This window comes from Crassostrea angulata, chromosome 7 (genome assembly GCF_025612915.1).
Source record: "Crassostrea angulata isolate pt1a10 chromosome 7, ASM2561291v2, whole genome shotgun sequence".
Lineage (NCBI taxonomy): Eukaryota > Metazoa > Mollusca > Bivalvia > Ostreida > Ostreidae > Magallana > Magallana angulata.
In genome coordinates this window covers 59424410-59447934 of record NC_069117.1, presented here as the reverse complement: position 1 = coordinate 59447934, position 23525 = coordinate 59424410, and the positions used below count along the sequence as shown (strand labels likewise).

Genomic DNA, 23525 nt, shown 5'->3' with positions numbered 1-23525 from the left:
ATGAGTCGACTAGTGACAAAGGTACGTATCAGTTAAAATAATTAAGTTGAGCGCAATTAGCACATTTGTGAAATATCATACCACGGACAAATAGTTCCCTGGTACTAAGACTCAAACAAAGTTAACGTAAATATAAATATGTAATGGTGAGTTCATTTTTTGTCAAGCGCGTTATGTTGGTGAGTCATCTAATGGTCACATTAAGACATGGCGATATCTAGACCATGTATTGCCACCCAATAAGATCCCAAACATAGGATACTATGTTAGAATGGTGTGTGCAGTGTCCAACAAATCCCCACCTTCTGTACCAGCTCCTGAGCTCCTGTACCAGCAAAGATGAGAATGATGCTGAAGTTGCTAAAATGCTTCATCTGTCAAGCAAGTAAGAAACCAAATGCATGTATTTTTTTTTTAGAAAATAATGAAGGTTTTCTTTTAAACCTCAACTTGATCAATATTATATAATTTGTTTACTAATTTGCTAATTAAATGTGTAAACACATTATAATTTGTTTACTAATATTGCTAATGCATTGTGTAATATTTTAATCTAATATTTGCTGAAGACGTTTGTTGAGGAAACGGACTGCAGATAAAAACTGCTGTTTGAAAACCAGTCCCTGAATACGATCTGGATTTGTTTCCTAGACTTGACGACGAGGAACTTACGACGCTTATCTGCGGAACATACCAAGTGAGATTATCTTTTATATGCAAAGGCATTTGGATGGTGAAAATTACGTGTACTTCGATAAAGAGGACACCGCATTCCTGAGAACTATTCAATGAAACAATTTGTTTCTGACAAAATTCCATGCCTCAAAACAAAACAGATTGTTCCTACAGTTACATGAATTGTACAAGAAAGGTATGGCCTGTCTGTTACAGAGTTCCTCTATCAGGTCCTACATCAATGATGTCCTGTACAATCCTAGACTTTCTATCTGTACAGATGCAAGTATAATGATGTATGAAACAGTCTGCTCTACTGAATACTACATGTACATGTAGTAGGTGACCTATATTATCTATCCCAGTGTTTGTACTTTTATACTTCCTAGAGTTGTTGTGTTAAAGACACATTGAAACAACATCATTACAAGAAGCTCTAGAGGAGCTACAGGTTCCAATCCACCATGATCAGGGACTGTATGTACGTGATATTTTCATAGACACATCAATATAACAACATACAAACTGCTACACACTTCATAACAGTTAATATATGCAATATGACATATTCATCACCACATCATTCCAGTCTCTGAATCTAAAGACAGTTTTTCTCTTACAGCGAATTACCCAATAAAAATATTTTTTAAATAGCTTAATGGAAAGCTTACTTTGGAATGTCAGCTATATTTCCAAAATATTTTGTTATCCATATTGTGGATATTGGCTTTGATTACATTGATAGTTGAGGATATTTTACACCGTTTACACAGTCAGGTGTTTCTGTCGCTTCTAAAAGCAGTAAATGCTGGCCTAATCGTCCACTTTCATTACTTATGTAGCAATTTATCTTCATTATCTGCATTTGAACATTTTCTAAAGCGAGGTAAGCTACTGGCAAGCAAGTTGATAAAACAAGATTATCGACAGTTTTGATTGAAGTCATCGTTTTGTAATTCTCTGGTCAATACAACAACGTTGTCAGCAAATACAATCTTCCACTATGTCGAATGCTGACTGACGTTTTTCATACTTATTGTTAGGCCATTATTAATCACCGAATTTTTCTATTTTCCCGAGACAAAGGGCACACGGCGGGTGTGACCGGTCAAAAGAAGTTGCTCACTTCTTCATGCCACCTGATCCTAACTCTATTTATGTAGAAGTCAGTGCTCCTGTTTCGTACTTTTCTTTGGACTTTTGATTTTTTTAATCTGTTCGTTTTCACCATATTTCACTTTGATTACATATGATTCTCTTATGAACTTGGACCATTATTTTGATCACAGTGCTTTTTAAAAAAAATTAAGAATACATGTAAAACTCGGATAGTGGTTGGTGGCTATACTATAGATTGAATGAAATAATGAGGTGCATATGATTTAAGTAGTTTTCTAATCAACCAAAAAAGGTACAATGTAGTTTTGAAAAAAATTTTAAAAGCAACTATCCAAAATAAATTCACAATTTGAACAGATTCACTTTTAACATTTTCGCCATTACTGGCTTTTCAGGCAATTATGCACAATTATTTGTCATTTGTACTTAACTTCCAGGAAAAGCGAAAACTTTAACATGGAATATTATCAAATTGTAATTTTGTTTTGGATATTTACTTCTTAATAGATATACTTGATTTATTTAACAAATTCCAGTACATCTCATGTACCTAGTACCTACAGCAAATTTAAAATTAACATTGGGGGATGGAGTGATGGTGAAATAAAATATCGAACATGATTTAAAGAGGTTCAAATTATATAGTACCTTTAATTGTACTTATTCGTCCATACAATGACTTTCTAAAGATTTAATTAAACCGATCCGTATTAAATGAATAAAACATCTTGTCTTCTTTTTCTGCTCAAGACAAATTTCATTTTAAAAATGCATGGATGGCCATTTATCAGTGCTTTGTTGATTTGATCTCATGGAGACCACAGGAAATGCTGCAGTTTTATACCTATTTAAATATTTAAAGTCTTTCTTTGATGGTTCAAGCTAGATATGGTTTTATTAGGTATAATTGTCATATCTCAGTTACACCATTACCCAGATTCTGACTTACCTGTATACCTGTAATATGATAGTTGGTAGAACAAATATCACGTTACAAAAATCAATAAGTTACAACACCCATAAAAGAAAAGTATTGCACCTTAATATACATTGCATGGAAATTTCCACTTTTTGTGAAGGTTAACTTGAGTTTCCATACAAATGGATTTTTTTCGTCCAAGAATGTGAGTAAACCGATAATTTTTTGTTAATAAATACATGTGTCAACACTATGTTGTATCAAATGTCAAAATAAATTTGCTAATACCATTTGTAAGTTGCTTTCATGGTTATAGATGTACTGATAAGTAATACCACCACTTAGAGTGTTATTATTTAGCTATTTTTTCAATCCTCTATAAGTTGTCTCTGGAAGTATTACTGATCTTGATTATTTTTGCTAATTAAATATTTAAGAAAACTTATAATTGCAAAATGAACTTAGCACCCTTTAAACAGACACTTTCATCATGTTAAGCGGTTGCCAAACACCAAAGTCATTTGTCTATACTTACTTAAATGCAAATCAGGATCAAACTAAAATCGTATGATATTAAATTGTTGATTCAAAGATCAGTAGAACTTTACCAAACAAAATCTTTGCAAACACAAAACACTTCAAATCCATACTCATTAAGAACGTTAAATTTCCATTTAATTTACTCTATCTATGTATTCTCAGATTGACATTTATTATGCTGGTCTTATCCTGTTTTCTAAAAAGTGCTACGGAAATACGTGTTGTCGGCAAATAACTGTCTTATTTGGTCCAGCATGCTTCTTCTCTCGTTACTAAAGTGTGCTGTGTTTGGAAAAATATGCTTGCCTTCATAAAAAAAAATGCGTAAAGTAGGTCAAAATGTTTTAAAATTGGGGGACAGCCAAATTTTGAACAGGGGCGTACTAGGCGTTATAAATCCCCTACTTGGAGAAATAAAAAGGAACTTGTTCAAATATTGCTAAACATGTATTTTTGTCCTGAGTATAGTTTATATACTATAAACTTCGCATGTCAATAACGGGCTTTCATTCTATAAACACAAGTGATGTAGGTTTCCAAATGAATCCCCACGACGTTTTGTGTCTAAATATTGACCATTTACTATGCTAAATTGCGATTGTTTGGTATGAATAGGTCTAGACTCCATCCTGAAAGTACACTACTTAATAGGATAAGATTTCATATTTTTCAATTAGTGATTTAGTAAAGTGGAGACTTGACCAATCGTTGTTTTTCATAGTAACTTCAAAATTTTATCTATAATTGTTAATCTTTAAAAGTTATTCACGGGGATTGATTTGGGTCAACGTAGCTCAGTATTATAAGCGGCGGATTGCATACAGTACCTCCCGGCAGAGAGGGTGAACGAATTAAAGCTAATTTTTTTAATTCTGCGCTTTTGCTACCTTTTAGTTACACAAACTTTTTTGTTAATTCTTTATGTATTCGAATTATTCCACAATGATGTTCTTGCCAAGTCCAAATAACGTCAAATAAGTAATAGCACTAGCACAGTCAGAGATAATTTGAGATCACGCTGTAATGTTAAAAAAAATCATCAAAATGAAACTAAGAAGGAAATACGAATGTATGTTTGTTAATGGTCAGAAAATACAGTTCTCTATTATACATGTACTTGTACTGTATGGTTTTTTGGCGGAGATATAGCTGTGGACAATTTTGTCGATTTTGTACGATTCACCGAAATTAAAATCACCAGATTTAAGTACTTCTATGTAAATTTTGTGAGTAAACATGTAGTGTTTGGAGCTTTTTTAAAATACATGTATATTTTTTAGTCTGGAAGCACGATAAATCAAGGACAATTGTTCTTTACATATAGTGTTTCAGATACAAAATGAATATTTATTTACTGATAATAAATACAGAACTAATCTAAATAAAAACTAAACATTTAAATTTATACTATAAATAAAAATTTAACTCTTTGAAAACTATTTCGCTTCTCTCACTTCAAGTGTGTAATTAACCCCAGTAAAAGGGTATTAGCTTGTGTTGTTTTAGGAGATATATGGTTCATTATCGACTTAGGTGCAGACAAATGTTAGATTAATGGTTTCTGGACTATAAATGAAATGAAAATTGATTGTTTATAAGGTAACACTATACTTTTTCAAGCATAAACATATGTATTCAGTGCCATTTATTTATGTTGAATATGTAAAGTGTGTTTCGTCAGGCTTCGACATCATATTGATATACCACTTCGTAAAATCGACTTGAGATTTTTGCTTAGGTATATTGTATTCCTTAGCTGTTTCAAATAAACTAACAGTAAGTTTTAGTAAATATTGACAAGGATTCACCAAAATTATATCTGCCAAAACTAATGGTATACCCTGTAGGCCAAAATCCGCCAAATTTGTGCCCCGTCAAAAATCCGCCGTCCGCCATTTTGACCTAATTAACGCCAATATTTTTTTTTATCATTTTTAGACCAGCATATTTTTTTTTTGACTCGGCACACTGTAGATAAATGATTAAATTATATGCTGAACCAATGTATGAATGTTCGTTTTTTCCCATTGAAAAAACTTCAAATGAGAATTATGAATATTGGCTGTCGGACATTTTGAATGCCATGTTTACCTAGTTAACGCCATTTTTGTTATGGCCAGCATATTTCCTAAACAATCTGTTGGAATTCCCATGGGAACCAATTGTTTTCCATTGTTAGCAGACCTTTTTTGTATTCTTATGAAGCAGAATTTATTTAAAAACTTGTACGTGCAAAAATAAATCACTCGCTGTGGCCTTCAACTCAGCATTCAGATATATCGACGACGCATTATCAATTAACAATTGTTATTTCCATACTTACGTCGACTCGATATATCCTAATGAACTTGAAATAAAAGTTACCACATAGTTTGCGTCATATGTTTCATATTATATATTTTACTGGAAATGGACATTGATAGTAACCTAACAACAAAACTTTATTATAAACGCGATGACTTCAATTTTTCTATAGTCAACTTTCTTTACTTATATAGCAATATACCTTCATCACCTTCATATGGTGTTTTTGTCTCTCAGTAAAGTCGATACGCAAAGGCATGCTCTTCGTATGAACAGTTTCTAAGGCGAGGCAAGCTACTGACAAACAAGTTGATAAATCAGGACTATCAACAGTCTCATTTGAAGTCATCTTTTCATAAGTTCTGTGGTCGATACAACGACCTTGTCACCAAATACAATCTTCCACTAAGTCGCATGCTAACTGATGTTTTTCATACTAATTATTAGACCATAATTAATCACGTTACTGTCTACGGACTTTTCTGTTTTTCCCCGTTTACGATCAAGAGCACACGGCGGGTGTGACCGGTCAGCAGAGGGTGCTCAATCCTCCTAGGCACCTGATCCTACCTCAATCTTTTTGGAGGTCCGTGTTGCATTGCTTTGAATTTGTATTTCATTTTATGCATTTTTGAGATGGTTCACGGTTTGTTATTGTCATTTTTTTTATTTAGACATAACAAGCATTAACTACTATGAAACTTTCCTAGACGGAATTAAAATTGTCTGAATCATGCTTTAGCGTTATCTTCTTTTTTTTAAAACAAACTTTGAAAGGGACTAATGAAATCTTGCTGCCTGCATTTCGGAATCCCCATATTTTTACCTAATTAACGCCAGTTTCTTGAAAAACAGCATATTTTTTCGGACCACAACACATTTTCTACACTAAACATCTTAGCTGGACGAAATAATCATTGTTTACTTTACGATTTTTCTCCATTTTAGAAACTATCGGTGAAAATACAGAATCAGGCTATCCACAATTTTTAATCGCCGTTCTGACCTAATTAACGTCATTTTTTTAGGTAGGCCAGATAATGTTTTCAGACTCAGCACACTTTAGATATGAAATTATCCATTATTGTTTGTTGTATTTTGTTTTCAATTTAAAGGGCGCAATTTTCATGGCCATTTTTAGACTGTATAGGGAAAATACCAAAAATTTAAAGATGAAATATCAAATTTTTTCTTTATTAAATAATATATCATTCATATATATATTCATATATTAATCATTACTCAAATTCTAGGAAGATCTGACGAATAATTTGTTGACCATCCAGTCTCCTTAACGAGATTTTAAGAGAGAATTATGATATTTAGTTATCCGACATTTTGAATTACCATTTTGGTCTTTTTAACGCCATTTTCACGTTAGCCAGCATATTGCTTTGGACTCAGCACACTTTAACTATGATATTTAAAACTATGCTGGACCAAATAATGAGTACTGTATGAGAAAAGATTTTTTTTCATAAAATATCTGTTTTCATCTTTAAGTTTTACTTTTAACTAAACATTTAGTATTTTTCAAAAGCTCATAATGTGATATGCATATCTATTATAACAGACGTGAAGAAATGCAGCACATGTCAGAGACAGTTTTTTTGGTGATGTGTCAGATAGTGGGAACCTCAAGAGAGCTGGCCATCAGGAGAGAAACAAGAGACTTTAGAGAGATGATTCTGAGATTAAATAATGATTCCATTGTGATGGTGAGTGGAAGTAAGAGAGAAGGATTTAAATTTAAGGAATCAGATTTAGACATAATGTTCTGGCTAAACATCTACCGTGTAATCATGAACATCTCTCAGTCTGAGTATTACAACACAGCCAATACAACCTTGATTCTCTCTGACAGTTCTGAGAGTCCACCAGGATTCACTCTACTTCAGTTACTGCCATCATCATCATATAGAGAATTACAATCAGTATGTGTTAGAATGAATGACCGTGTCTGTATATCAAGTTTTGCATATAAACAGTCAACAGCAGCTCCAAATTCTAATTTACATGGACCTTGCAGTACTGGTTTTAAAGGTGGAATAGAATATGACTTTGCCTGGTGTTTTGTCAGTGACTTTTGGCCAATTGCTGCCTCCTCATGGATAGACAGATGCCACTCATGGCCTGGTCCTCAAGTTGGTGGTGACATAATAAGAAATGGGTGTCATTTTGTAGCAATAGGACACCCATTAGGACCCCATGAACATGAAGAATGGAGATTTTCCTTTTCTCAGGCAGAATACAAACTTGTGTGTTCTATGAACCACTGTCAGTTTTTTGACATATGGGTTGTTAAAAATTTTCCTAAAAGAAGTAATAAATCACCAATTAGACGATGCCAATAAACTATTGTGTTCCTATCACATGAAGACAACAGTTTTTTGGGTCATTCAACAAAACTTACTTCCTTACTGGTATCCACAAAATCTCCTGGCCGGTTTCTGGATCTGCTTTAAACTCCTTCTTAAATGGGTGTATGAGGGAGTCTGTCCAAACCTTTTCATCCCACAAAACAACATGTTTTTGACAAAGGTCCATGGCTCAGCACAAAACAGATTGTTCCTACAGTTAAATGAATTGTACAAGAAAGGTTTAGCCTGTCTGTGATGTCTTATACTGTCCCAGACTTATTATTTGTACAGATGAGAGTATTATGAAGTCTGAAGTTGATTATGATGTTGAACTTGTAATTGAGTCCTCTAAAGTAGGCACAACTACACGGGACCGATGTGGCCTTATCAAAGTCATTCACAGGATCCAACAGATAATATGTTCACCCCTAACCCACTATCAAGTTGTCACGTTACAGAAACTTGTAGTCTCCATATTTCAACATAGTTCTTTTCAATTCCAAACCATGTACACTAACACATGCATTAATAAACAGATGTATATTACTGTAAAACTATCCGATGACATCCTTAAATTAGCGACGCACTTTGGGTGTATTTCTGACATGTTGTACATTGCCATGTATTATTACAAGACACTCAGATACAGGGAAGCTTTATCTGTTATAGAGATGACTAAGGTCAAGTTAGCACAGCCATATCTGATGTATAGAGAGACTGTAGACAGAGAGAGGTATACTGAGGCTGTGGAGGGACAGTCCTGGTCTACAAAGATGAGACAGGCTGTAGCAGGGGATATCAAACTTGACAATAATATATGTTATATAAGTGAACTAATACCAGAACAACAGTCTGGTCTACTGAATAGGTGGCCATTAATATATGTCCCTGTGTTTGTAATGTTACACTTTCTAGAGTTCTTGTGTTACAGACACATTGATACAACATTATCACAAGCAGCTCTAGATGAGCTACAGGTCCTAGTCCACCATGACCAAGGACGGTATGTACATTATCTATATAGGGACATCTCCTGGGAGATCCTGGGGATTTGTCAACAGATCACAGGCAACCTCCAAGCTGCTTTACACTCATACCAAAAGTCACTCACGCAGTATCCAACGAATGTGATACAAGCTGCTACACAAAAGAGAATACACGATCTTTTGCAAACAACACCGGACCATTAAATAAATGAGTAATTTTTGAGAACGTCACTCCAGATTAATATATTTTACTCTTCACAATTTGATTTCATTGCGTAGATCATTACATTTAAAAAGTTATTTCATAATTACACAACAATCATAAAGAAAATCCATTTGAATTCAATAAACAAGAGGTTTTTTAAGACTAAAATGACAGAAACAAGCAATTGAATGAATTGTTAATATACTTTTCTTTTCATCAAACGTTATTATTGTTAACATTTGATAGTTTTGTAACATATTGTACAGATTGTGCGTGACATATACAAAATTAAATATTGAGACAGTGATAGACGTTTAGCTTAAAATCATGCAAATACATGTATATAGAAAAAGTCTGAATTTTTAAGACAAATTTGCGAGAATTTTACCTTTGTAGCCCAATATCTAAAATTTGAAATCACTAACCCCAATGCTTTACTATGTTAGAATGATACTGAGTACATATCAAGGAAAACTGGATTAATCTTTTAAAAATCTTAATATTCAAAAAGTTTTTATTTAAAATCAAATGGTAACTTTTATAGGAATTGTCTATTTCAGTCGCATAAATGTCACAAGTGTTACCATTGTCCATAATGAAAAACAATATTTAAAGAAATAAATTTGTTTAATCAAAAATACTGACGACAAATCCTAATCAGACAGAATTTGCATTTTAGTTGCAAAACGTCAAATTCAATGGGTCATAACTCTGAGGGGCGAATACTGACCCCCACCTCCAATAATTTTTGTATTTTTAGTATGTTTTTTATGCAAACTTCTCAAGAAATTCTTGATACAACAACAATGAGGAGTGGTATACATTAAAAGCCAAAAGCGAAATATAAATGTAAAGATATCTACAGAAAAATACATAACGCCAAATGGCATTTCTATTAGCTTGATAGGGTAGGTCAGCCATATGCATGTAAGGTTATTTTGTTTTCCTAGATAAGCAAATACTTGTATTGGTGGCATTGATTGTTTAATATAGATATTTACCGATTTGGTGATCCGGGAGCTTCAACCACTTCTAGTAACAGAGATGTTTATAGATAACTTCTAAAATTTCTTAGACGCTTGAATATTGGTACAGTGAATGTAGCATTCAGAAAATAAAATGTTTGTTTAAATGAACTTTGTTTCCTATCAAACGTTTTCCTTCACGATATCCTTTTGTTTACTTATATAAGTTTTTTTTCTGCCTGTAAAATTGATGAAAGTATATTTGTATTTTTCAAGTAAACTAAAGTTGTTTCTTGTTTAAAGACTCATTAAGATAATCTAAAAAAAAAAATAGGTATAGTTATAGTGGGACTGAAAAACTAACTTTACGGTTTTTGGTTTGCAACTTGTTTAAAAATTCTGTATCAATTCGTAAAAACTTTATCATGCCCGGGCGAATAGGTGTTTGGCTCAGTGTGACATTCCGTACAAAGTTTAAGTTATTACTACATTGGACTATGTGTGTGAATCCCTTGTCTCTTGTCTGTGTGGAAAAGATTGTATATATACATTATATCTTGTGTAATACTATTGTTTAAGCTATATTTGATATTGTATTGCTGTTGAAAATTGAAATAAATTAAAGAAAATTAAAAAAAAAAAGTTAATACTACCTTTTTTATGCTATAAGTAGTGTCCAATATATATATGTATGTAAATATTTGATGTTTACTTTTTCACATTGTCATTTTATGTGTTTTTAATGAAATTATATTAAATGTGTTTTTTTTAAGACAACAAACGATTAATTATTTCTTGTTGTCTAATGAATCAAACTACAGATATTTCCGTTCTTAGACCGAGCTTGTGAAATTAGAAATAATTATTTACCATGGTGTCAATAAACTATGTCTTTACGATTTTTTTTACATTGTTACATGCATTAAATATTGCGAGAAGACATTATGATAATTTATTAATAAATCTTTACAGTTTTAACTTCAGAGTTGTTTTAATATTACAAGTGATATACTTGACCAAGTTCAACTGTGACCAAGTTGTTAATCGACTCCCTTGGCAGAGGGAGGATTGGGCTCAGTACCTAGAATGGCCATCATTTTTCACTTCCTAAAGGATGCTTGGAGAAGGGCTGAATATTTTGTATATCATTTAAATGCAAATTAGTCTCTATGTTTTCAATTTATTTAGTAGGCCTTTCTAAGATTGTTTTCGTTTGACCTTTTGTCCAATCTATAACTTATTCCTCTAGATACTTGTATAAATAAAAAAGGAGAAAGCTTGAACTAGTGTAAATGTTATTTCGGTAAAGTAATTTGCCTTTTTTTTTAAAGGAACAACAAAAACTAACTGACGATCAATAAATCTTAAAGCTTTATAATAATTTGTAGAAAATGATTTTGAAGTGTTTTCAGTATGCCTCGTTGGGGTTCCTTTCTAAGAACAATTGCTTTACAATCTATTGCTATATTGTTTATTGTTTTGGTTCCTGTTTTCAGCTTAGATAAATAAAACTAAAATTCAGGTAGTTGTTTGTGACTAGACTATAAATGAATGACATGATGAGGCATATGAATATGATGTTCAGATTGTGATCATACTTTCCTATAAAGTTACAAAAGAAATTCTTTTATATTAAGGGAGATGTGCGGCCATCTTGTACAACTGAGGATAAGAAAGTAAAAATTTCTTGAACTGGCTTCTTTCTGCCCGAAACTGGCCAAAAATGTTGCAAAAAGATATAAAAGCAATAAATATGAAGTCCTACATGTCATTTTGTTTGAAAAATGTGAAGGGGGTTTATTGGTGTCCTCTCTACAACAATTTGTTGAGTAAAATGTCTTAGCTTGCTTATTTAAGTTGTAACTTTGTCTCAAAGTAGGGTACTCTATTCTTAAAATTGGCCTCAACAACCACAAGATATTTCTGTCTGTGTCTATGGAAGTACATTGAAGATATAATTTCATTGAAATATAATGTATACTGTTTTAATTGAACACAATCGCTTTTTTTTTTACCCCTACCCCACTTCTAAAATGAATCACCAAAAAATCCCCATAAAACAAAAATGGGACAGGTATACAGATGTATATCAAATTCAACACGGATTGTTTTGAATTGACATTTATTCTTTTCTATGAAAATATAAGGTCAATGTGCCTCCATAGACACAGGAGATCTAAGTATAGACTGGATTTATCTTATTCTAAAAATAGATCCCATGCCAAATGATAAAAATAGGGTACCATATTTTGAGGCAAAGTTACCCTACCCTACCCCCGGGGTCATGATTTTTGCAAGTTTGAATCTACACTACCTGAGGTTGCTTCCCCATAAGTTTCAGATTTACTGGCTTATTGGCTTCTGAGAAGAAGATTTTTAAAGATTTACTCTTTAATTCCCATGTAAAAACTCGACCCAACAATGTGGTCCCACCCCACCCCCGGGGGTCATGATATTTGCATCTTTGAATCTACACTACCTGAGGATGCTTCCACTTAGGTTTCAACATTCCTGGCTGATTGGTTTCTGAGAAGATTTTTAAATATTTACTCTTTATATTCCTATAAAAAAAAGTTGACCTCCATTGTTGCCCCCCCCCCTACCATTGGGAGATATGATTTTCACAACATTGAATCAACACTATCTGAGGAAGCTTTTACATAAGTTTCAGCTTTCCTTGCCACATGGTTCTTGAGAACAAGATTTTTGTAAATTTCACGGAAATTATTAATAATTTCTAATTATCTCCCTTTGTTAAACGGCTTGGTCCTTAATTTTCACAACTTTGAATTCCCTTTGCCCAAGAATGTTTCGTTTTGAGTTTGGTTGAAATTGGACCAATGGTTCTTGAGAAAATGTTGCAAATGTGAAAAACTTACGGACAGACGGACAGACAGATGACAGACAAAGTGTGATCATTAAGGCTAACTTGAGCTTTCAGATCAAGTGAGCAAAAAATGACGACATATGAGGTTTAAACTATCATTATAGACTAATATTAATCACAAAATAGTGCCATTCATACCAAGAAAGCGCAGAAAAATGCAAATTTAATGCTTTGAGGTTTTGTCACTGGTAATTTATTTGAATCGTCGTTGTTTCATTTTATTTGTGCTGATAATGAAAAGACGTCTCGGTTACAATATGTTTAAAATTTCACATTATTTTATCATGTAATTTCATATTATGATATTTAAACATTTTGAATTTCTACAGTTTGCAATATTTTGATAAAATCAAATTGCATGGAAAAGATCATATTAAAATAGAAGTTTTCTAAGACACAATATCTGATAAACCTTTACATGCGGACTACGTTAATCATAGAATTAATTTTAGACAGCCTAATTTCTCAAGCAATAATATGATGTGTTTTTGGACTAAATAATATATTTATTTCGTGTAACCTTGTCAACAAAATAACACAAAATTGTTCTTATTAAAGACATTATTTTTCAAATATAATTTTCACAAAACATAGCGATTGATATACGCTTAAAGTTTATCGTATTAAAAAAGTTTTATATGAACTTCATATATGATCGAGTACTCTACTATCGCTCAACTAAAGCTTCCGATTATTCGACTAAAACAACTGAGTAAAATTGACATCCCTATTATGAAGGGTTCATTGGGGACCTAAATACTAAATTGTTTCATTTTTTCGAGTGACTGTTTATTTAAAATTGAAGATGCTTATCTTTTAGACAATTCTTGTTCATTTGCTCGCTTGTAAAATCATTCAAGAAAAGATGTATTTTTAAGTAAACTAAAAAAGTTTGTTTCTTGTTATTAGGGCCATTAAGAACAGGATTCAAAAATAATTTCGAAAGAGGAAAATGAGAGTGAATACAACATAACTTCTTGACGTTTTTTAGTTTACTTTTCGGAAAATACTTTATAAATTCTTGAAATATGTGTCCTGCATTATCAAGATATTAAGTACGCAATAAACTTTAATTTAAGTCTGTTTCGACATTTGTTACAAGATTATTAAAAGTTTCTTTTACCACTTTCCTGCTCTAAGCAATGTACAATCTATATATGAAAATATGTTACTTAATTTTTTTCACATTGTCATTTTTCAATGTAGCGGTATCTATATTAAATGTGATCTTTTAACAAAGACGCCAAACCCTTGCTTATTTCTTGTTGTTCAATAAGTCATCAAGATGTTGATATTCTACATAATCAGCATTGTTATAAATTACATATATAGGAAGAAATTAAAATGATTTTCTATTAAATTTCTAGTTTCATAATAGTGACGTAACAGGCATACGGAACCTTTGTTTCTGGAGATAATGACTTCATAACTTATTGTGACAAAGTAAAACTAGGCTTTTTGATATCATCGACCGTTGTTTCTTCTATAAAAATGAAAGTCGTAAAAACAATTACCTTGTCGTTGGAAATTCAGAAAATTAATTAGTTTGTTAAAAACCATTTTGATTGCACACACAAGTACTCTAAAGTTGACATTAAAAAGATGCTTGAGTTTCTGATAGACAACATCAATGTAGTGTTTGGAAATAAAGTCTTCCACCAATCTGTTGGAATTCCCATCGGTACCTTTTGTGTCCCATTTTTAGCGGACCTATTTTTGTATTCTTATAAAGTAGAATTTATTCAAAAACTTGTACTTGAAAAAAATAAATCACTCGCTGTGGCCTTCAACTCAACATTCAGCCATATCAACGACGTACTATCAATTAACAATTGTTATTTCCATTCTTACGTCGACTCGATGTATCTCAGTAAACTTGAAATAAAAGATACTACACAGTCTGCATCACCTGTTTCATATTTGGTTATTTTACTGGAAATGGACATTGGTGGTAACCTAACAACAAAACTTTATGATAAACGCGATGACTTCAATTTTTCTATAGTCAACTTTCCTTACTTGTGTAGCAATATACCTTCATCACCTGCATATGGTGTTTTTGTCTCTCAGTAAAGTCGATACACAAGGGCATACTCTTCGTAAGAACAGTTTCTAAGGCGAAGCAAGCTACTGACAAACAAGTTGATAAAACAGGACTATCAACTCATTTGAAGTCATCTTTTCGTAAGTTCTATGGTCGATGCAACACCCTTGTCAGCAAATATAATCTTCCAATGGGTCGCACGATGACTGACGTTTTTCATACTAATTATTAGACCATAATTAATCACGTAATTGTCTACGGACTTTTCCCGATTACAAGAAAGAGCACACGGCGGGTGTGACCGGTCAGCAAAGGATGGTCAGTCCTCCTAGGCATCTGATCCTACCTCTATCTTTTTGGAGGTCCGTATTGCTTTGCTTTGAATTTGTATTTCGTTTTCTGCATTTTTGAGATGGTTCACGGTTTGTTATTGTCAGTTTTTCATGTAAAACTCGGGTAGTTGTTGGTAACTAGATTATAGGTGGAATGACATGATGAGGTATATAAATATGATAAACATGTACATACACACACAAACATAGAATTACTGATAAAGGCACAGGTTAATAGGTAACAACAAATATAAAACAATTAAATCAAGGCTTTGTAATGAATCAGTTTCCATTGTAAAGATCACTTTACCTACATGCCGATCATCAGTACATCTCATGCACATAATGAAGTTAATGAATATGATATACATGTACATACATATACATGTATGATACTATATATAAAGGCACAGGTTTATAGGGAAAAAATAGAAAACAATTAAAGGAAGGCTTTGTAATGAATCAGTTACCATGACAAAAAGCACTTAATCTAAATTACAAATCATCAGTACATCTCATATACCAAATAGTAAAAAATATAACGAAGAATCCTATAAGATTACTTCCCAGAATAATTTTTTAATGCATTTTAACGAGTGCTGCATACATTGTACTTGTTATGTAAGTAAATAATGCACACATTAATCTAATGTTCTCTTGACTTAGCAGAGAGCTTGTCTTACAAAAACACAATGTGTTACAAAAATGATACATTTTACTAAATGGTAAAAATAATATGGTCCTTAAGTGGCTTCAAAATTGCAACCTACATATCACTTAAAGAATGAGTAGAAAGTAATTGTATGTATTGACCGTCTATAAAAAAAGAAAGAAAATGAACTGATACTAAGAACACGATTTTTCTACAATCAACCTAAGTAAAACATTATAGAATTAGTCTAAAGGTACTTAGCATTTTATAAGAAGTCTACATTTTAAGTCTGAGGTGGTATAACATATATCCAAGTGAAATTCATAATATGATACAACACACTGAACAAAGCTCTAATCTCATATCCCTGTGGGTACATTTCCAACACCTGTGAAACAATCTGGTAGTACCTCAATCACAATTCCAAAGAAAATTTACTAGAAATATGATTTTGTACCCGTATTTAAAGTTTAAAATACATTAGAGTTAACATTCAAACACAATATCTAAAAAAAAAACAAGGAAAAATAAACAAGTAATACTAATACTCGGGCAGTTCTGGCAATGAGAAGAGGGAAAAACGAGCAAAGTGATGGAAGTATTGGTTTACAATTAAAAATGTTTGACATCTGCTCATATTAATCAGACAAATAACAGTTAACGTTTGTATCCCCTAATCTTTAAAAAAATTCATGCATTCGAAAAGAGAAGCAAATGAAAGAAAGGAAAGATTTTTTTAAGAAAAGGTTTACTAACAAGCATTTTGCAATTGAACAATCTTAACCTTGACATATCTTGCCTATCTTTTCATGTTTCTAATGTTGCCTGCATTTCCCGTTAAAGCTTCAGACGTCGATGTCGCTATCTTGTAATACTGTAGAATACGTCGGTGGCGGATTATGATAATCCTTCGTGAATTCACTTCACTTTGTTTTAGACTTATTTTTGGTGGACTTGATTTATTGTTCGAAACGAAAATCATTGTTTGACCTGGTCCGCTTTAGTAGCCATCTTTGCCAAAATCCGGAGGAGTTTCAGGTGCGACTAATAATTTGCCATAGTAGCGGTTCATTACAAATTGATTTTTATAAACGACTCCCAGAAGAGAATTGCAAGGCAATGCAATTTTATATTTACTCCTAAATCTAAGTCAATTCATCGTCATACCTGAGTAACTTTAAGACCTAGATTCAGACCTACCTTTAAAGTGTATTTGGCGGAACAAAATACATTTAACAAAAATCAATAAGTAACCGTCCTCGAAGAAGAAAATAACCATATCTAAATATAGCATGGTAATTTCCTGTTCTTACATAATTTTGTAGATTCATTTTACCTACGAAATGGACTTCTTTCCCACAAGAATGTAAGTGAAATAATTTGTTATTTGTTAGAGGATAATGTCAGCACTATAATGTATCAAGTGCAAATATAATTTTTAATGAAATTATCAAGGTGGTTTCGTAATAACAAATGTCATAATGAGTTATCCTTTCCCTTCAAGTTTTTTAACAACAAAAGCCATTGTATCTAATACTTTACATGTTGTTTGTGTAAGTTCGACTTGTTCGAATCGTGATGATTTTTACTTATTACATTTCAGCAGAAAAAAGTTATAGTTAGACAATGTATTTGAAAAGTTATTAAACTTATGACAAATCCGCATGTTGAAAACCAAGTTTACTTGCCACAAATTTGACTTTATATTTGACTGAAATAAAAACCTATATATAAAAAACAATTTAAAGTGTTGAATACACAAGATGATGAAAAAAAATAAGACAACCAATGCATCGTATAAAATATCCAATAAAAGACGACACAAAACAGACTGAAATCCAAGGAAACAAATCTAATAAACATAATAAATTTGTTTCCTTGGATTTCAGTCTGTTTTGTTTCGTCTTTCATTGGATATTTCATACGATTTATAGGTAGCCTCATTTTTTTCAAAACGCGTTCCTGCAAATCTATTCGTCCAATGTAACATGTTCGGTGGATTAAATGCCTGAATACGGTTAGGGATGGATAATGCTTTCGGCATTATGTAGAGGTTGTGTAGCGTTGAGCGGAACAATAAAAATCGAAAACTAATATGGTGGTAGTCGGCGATGAAAAAGAAATAATGAATATTTATGAATTTATGTCAGCTTTAACACTTAAAGTAAAGCTTATTGATGCCAGAGGATTAAGTCTTTACTCTCCAGTAGAAAAACTGCCCTTGAACTTTAGATTTACTTATTTTATTTTCATCAAAAACGTTAGACTTCATCGTCATTTATGTTAACATATCAAATACTTCAGAGCAAAAATATTGCATATAACCCTTTGTTCCAAATAACAATATAAAAAATTTTCTTATTTGACTAAATAAACAGCATAATTATTTCTGAATTGTTGAGATCTTTATATTTTGATAGATCTGAGGGAATGTATCATATGTCAGAGTCAGTATTTAGAAGGATGTGTCGGAGAGTAGGGACCTCACAACAAGTGGCCATGAGGAGGGAGTTACAGGACATTAGGGAGATGTCGGAGAGACAAGAGGCACCTAATGATAGGGTCATTACGATGTTGAGCGGAAGTATGAGAGAAGGGTTCAGACTAAAAGGATCAGATGTGGACTTAATGTACTGGTTAAATAACCATCGAGTGATCATGAACATGTCTCAGTCAAAGTATTACAACACCGCAAAAACAACTTTCATTTTCTCTGACAGTTCTGAGAGTCCACCAGGATTCACTTTACTTCAGTTATTAACGCCACTAACAATTAGATCTATCCAATCAGCATGTGTCGGAATGAATGGCAGAGTCTATATATCTAGTTCTATATACAGACAGTTAACTTGTTCTGAAATATTTCTAAATTCGTCTGTTCATGGACCATGTGGTAGTGGAAACATAGGAGGGAGAGATTATGACACTGCCTGGTGTTTTGTTTGTGACTTTTGGCCTTCGTTTGCTTCCTCGTGGATAGACAGATGTATGATATGGCCTAATTCTGCAGTTGTTGAAGACATAGTAAGAAATGGATGTCACTTTGTAGCAATAGGGCACCCATTAGGACCCAACGAAAACAATGAATGGAGAATTTCTTTTTCTCAGGCAGAATATAAACTTGTGTACTCAATGAACCATTGTCAGTTTTTGACTTATGGGTTGTTGAAACTGTTCTTAAAAGAAGTTATAAACCAACAAGCAAAAGATACCAACAAACTGTTGTGTTCCTATCACATGAAGACAACAGTTTTCTGGGCGATTCAACAAAATCTACTTTCTCACTGGTGTCCACAAAATTTCCTGGCCGGTTTCTGGGTCTGCTTTAAACTCCTCCTTAAATGGGTGTATGAGGGAGTTTGTCCAAACTTTTTTATACCACAAAACAATTTGTTTCTGACAAAGGTCCATGGCTCAGCACAAAAGAGTTTGTTTCTATGGTTACATGGCTTGTATAACAAAGGTCTGGCCTGTCTGTTACAGAGTTCCTCTATCAGGTCCTACATCATTGATGTCCTGTACAATCCTCGACTTTCTATTTGTACAAGTGAGAATATGATGATTTCTGAAGTTGATTACGATGTAGAACTTGTCCGCGAGTTCTCTATTGTTATGTGTTCTGCAGGAGACGAATACGGCGGCCCTACCGAAATCATGCATAATGATAGACAGCTGATAAATTCGCCCCTGACACAGAATCAAGTTGTCATGTTACAGAGAGTTACAACCCTCTCCCTTCAGAAAATTGCTTTTGTATTACACAACATGTACACTTACGTTGACACAAGTGTGAACAAACAGCTGTATATTGCTGACAAAATGTCCTGTCACATGCTGAAATTAGCAGTTAAATTTGGGTGTATATCTGACATGTTGTACATTGTTATGTATTATTACACGACTTACAGATACCAGGAGGCTTTATCTGTTATTCAGAAGATAAAGGCAAAGTTAGCACAGCCATATCTGATGTATGAAAGACATGTAGACAGAGAGAGGTATACTGAGGCTGTAGGGGGTCAGTCCTGGTCGAAAAAGATGAAACAGGCTGTGGCAGTAGATATCGTTCTTAATAACAGAATCTGTTATATAAGTGAACTAATACCAGAACAAAACTCTGCTCTACAAAAAAGGTGGTCTAAATTAACTATCCCAGTTTTTGTAATGTTACACTTCCTAAAGTTTTTATGTTACAGACACGTTGATACAACAGTATCACAAGAAGCTCTAGATGAGCTACAGGTTCTAGTTCACCATGATCAGGGACTGTATGTATTAGATCTATACAGAGACATCTCCTGGGAGATCCTGGGGATCTGTCAACAGATCACAGGGAACCTCCAGGCTGCTCTTTATTCATACCAACAGTCACTCACGCAGTATCCATACAACAAAATACAAACTGCTACACAGAGAAGAATACATGAAGTAGAAGTATCAGATTTACATCAGTTAACAAATGCAATGTGAAGTATTTATCTTTACATCATAACAGTCTCTGAATCAAAGTATAGTCGATCTCTTAAAGCAAATTACATTGTAGAAATATTTAAATAACTTGATAGGAAGCTAATTTTGGTATGTCAGCAATGGTTAAGAATAAATCCTATGGTTCTCACAGTTTAGTGAGTTGTTTCTTTTGCTTTTAATAGTAATGTTTTTTCCTAAAATATTAGAACGTTTGACTACTGGTACAGTGAATATAGCATTCAGATGAAGAAAAAAATCGTTTAAATGAACTTGTATCAGAGTGGTTTTTTTTGTTTAATTACGATCTTGTAACAATTGCACCTAAACTAAAAGTAATTTTCCTAACTCTTTTGGATAATATCAGTATTTTTCAAATAGATTTTTGAAGGGGTGAAATGAAAGTAAAAAAAATCGTTACGGTACAGGATATACAGTTCCCTGGAAATTCTGTATCCATTCTTAAAACTTTGTGATGGACAAATAATTAAGTGCTCAAGATGAATTGTTACTGTGACATTTACACCATCTGCTCTAAACAATGATCAATCTATATATAGAATTAAGTTATTTTACCTTTTTCAAATTGTTCTTTAATTTTTTTTAATAAAATTATTTTAAATCTGATCTTGTAATAAAGACACCAAACGTTTTTCTTATTTCTTGTGCAATAAGTCAAAACAAAATAATTTTCACAGTTCAGTTAACTGAAATGTGACTGAAAGGTAACTGAAAGGTGACTGAATGGCATAGCTGTGCCATTCAGTCACCTTTCCAGACCTTTCAGTTAACATTCAGTTGAATGAATGGCAGAGGTTCATCCTGTATTTCATTCCTTTTTCAGATGAGCTTTGAAATAAAAACAAGTTTTCGCTCTGTCACTTTGTCATGAGAATTGTTTTAAAAACATATTAAAATATAAGAAACTTAACTTCAGAATGTACATATTTTGTAGATATGTATGCATAAAATAGCTGGAAAGCTTCATACTGGTATAAAGTTTTATTTCGGGAAAGTAGTTTGCTTTTATTGACAGTGACAACAAAGCTAAAATGACAACAAATTAATTTCCACTGTAACGCACTGTTTGATTAGCTTAACAAATTGACTAATGTATTTGTAAACAAGCGGACTCTTTATCTCAGTTTTACATTGCCAGCAGATTTTTTTTTTTATTTTGAAAAGGTCAGAATGTAGGTCATAATAAGATGAACAAATAAGAATATCAAAGTCCAAGACGTCAGTGGTTCCAAAGATCATGAATAAATCAAAGTATTGGATATGGATCACACATTTACCATGAAATATGAAAATAACAAGATAAGGAATTCTCAATTACGCTTTAATTTCTTTTGCGTTGAATGAAAATGATAAAACTTTAACAAATCTGAATTCAAGTCAATTACGTTTTAAAAATGAATAGGCGAACGAACAATCTGATCACACTACGATTAATAGAATTTTAATTCGATCAATGGATGACCTTAAACTGTGTATTAGAATAATTTTTTAAGGATGTTTTTAAACACCAGTGAAACAATTTTCATGACATTTTAATCAAACAATAACAGTTCATACTTTAAATGGCGACAATTAAACAGGTCGCATCCATGGTTATCGTAATATCCTCGGGCGAGCACAGATGTTTTAACAACAATTTGCACTTGATTATAAAAAAAACTTTCATGTCCCACTTTTTGCACTTGAGTATAAAAAACTTTCATGTCCCCGAACAATAAAATTTGACCATCCGGTAAAGGTAAAATTTAAAGGAAAACTGTATTATGTGGTAAATTTTGACCGTCCGGATCCGGAACGCTGACTTCTGGATAAACGAAACAAAGTAATGTGTAAAAATTCCGTTCCCTATAAAAATCGACCAGAAAGTGAAGCGTCGGGATATCTGGCGTCCGGTTATCTGAGGCTCCACTGTACTCAATATTGCAAATTTTTAAAGATATGTTTTTTTAGAATCATAGTGATTAAACTTAAAAAATGATCACACGTAAGTTTTCTATCGAATTAGCCATGTACATTTGAATTTTGTTCGCCCAATGCTAGCAATCTAAACATCGTTGCGGTTCCTTTTAGGAGAGCTTTGAGAAACAAACTTAAGACTAAGACGTATCCTGATACGTACTTAGGCGGCACCATAGTCCTAAGATAACTTTGTAAACATGCCTGCCGGTGAATATAGTTCCTCGTGTTCGTTATAAATACTGTCATATTTGTTAGTCCATGAATAATAGTGAACAACTGTAATGCTCATGGGTAGCTGTAATTTATCGCTAACATATCAAGCTTTAAAGGGGTATGGTCACGATTTTGGTCAAATATTATTTTTTTTATTTGAATAATAACAGTGCTTTGGTGAGGTATTCTTAAAAGGCAAGCAAAATTTGAGTGTCATTTGTTGAGTTATACGCGAGTTACAGAGCTTACAATTCTTTGACATGAAAACAAAGCTTTTGTTTACATTTTGAATGTTGAAGTAAAAATTTCAAATTCAGACTGAAAAGGAATGTGTTAACGCTTAAAATGATTAAAAAGATAGAAAAATCAGCTTGAAGAACGTTTTTAATTGGTATATTGAAGCTATGTAAACAAAAACAAGACACGAGCCCTGTTTACATGACACAGATTTGTGAGCTCTGTGTCTTTCTAAAAACTGAAAGACTAACTCTCAAATTTCATTTGATCATTAGAAATGCATTTCTAAAGCATTGTAAATAATAAAAATAGAGAAAAATAGAATTTGACGAAAATCGTGACCATGCCCCTTTGATGTAGCATTATAAACTATTTAAGTACGCAAAATTTATAAACAAATTCAATACCAGTCGGATCTGTGCAGAACTCCTTAATTCATTCAAATAAGTAATCAAGATTTATTCAAGGTAATAAAATTAAATTTTTTCAATGACCAACATATGTAATACTATAATTATAATTTCACTATCACACTCATTCATACCTTAATTACAGATATAATTAATAAATTAAAAATCATTAATGTATCACCAGAACCTTAATTCAAAAACCTCCCAAAAATATAAGGGTGGGCAAAAAC

General features: G+C 32.6%; 1 protein-coding gene across 1 annotated transcript; it reads left to right on the top strand.

Moving 5' to 3' along the window:
* Positions 1-21089, top strand: LOC128191417 (uncharacterized). Its single transcript, XM_052863473.1, has 9 exons — positions 1-21; positions 285-385; positions 1081-1152; positions 7131-7285; positions 7742-7834; positions 8209-8270; positions 8553-8650; positions 8849-8920; positions 18409-21089. The coding sequence occupies exons 1-9, from the start codon at positions 1-3 to the stop codon at positions 20456-20458; spliced, it is 2724 nt and encodes a 907-aa protein (XP_052719433.1). The 3' UTR covers positions 20459-21089.
* The last annotated feature ends 2436 nt before the right edge of the window (positions 21090-23525 follow it).

Coding starts and splice junctions, on each gene's coding strand:
- LOC128191417 (XM_052863473.1), top strand. CDS start 1: ATGAGTCGACTAGTGACAAAG. Junction 7,835..8,208: donor TGTGTGTTCTATGAACCACT/GTCAGTTTTTTG, acceptor TTATTTGTACAG/ATGAGAGTATTATGAAGTCT. Junction 8,651..8,848: donor GAGACTGTAGACAGAGAGAG/GTATACTGAGGC, acceptor CTTGTGTTACAG/ACACATTGATACAACATTAT.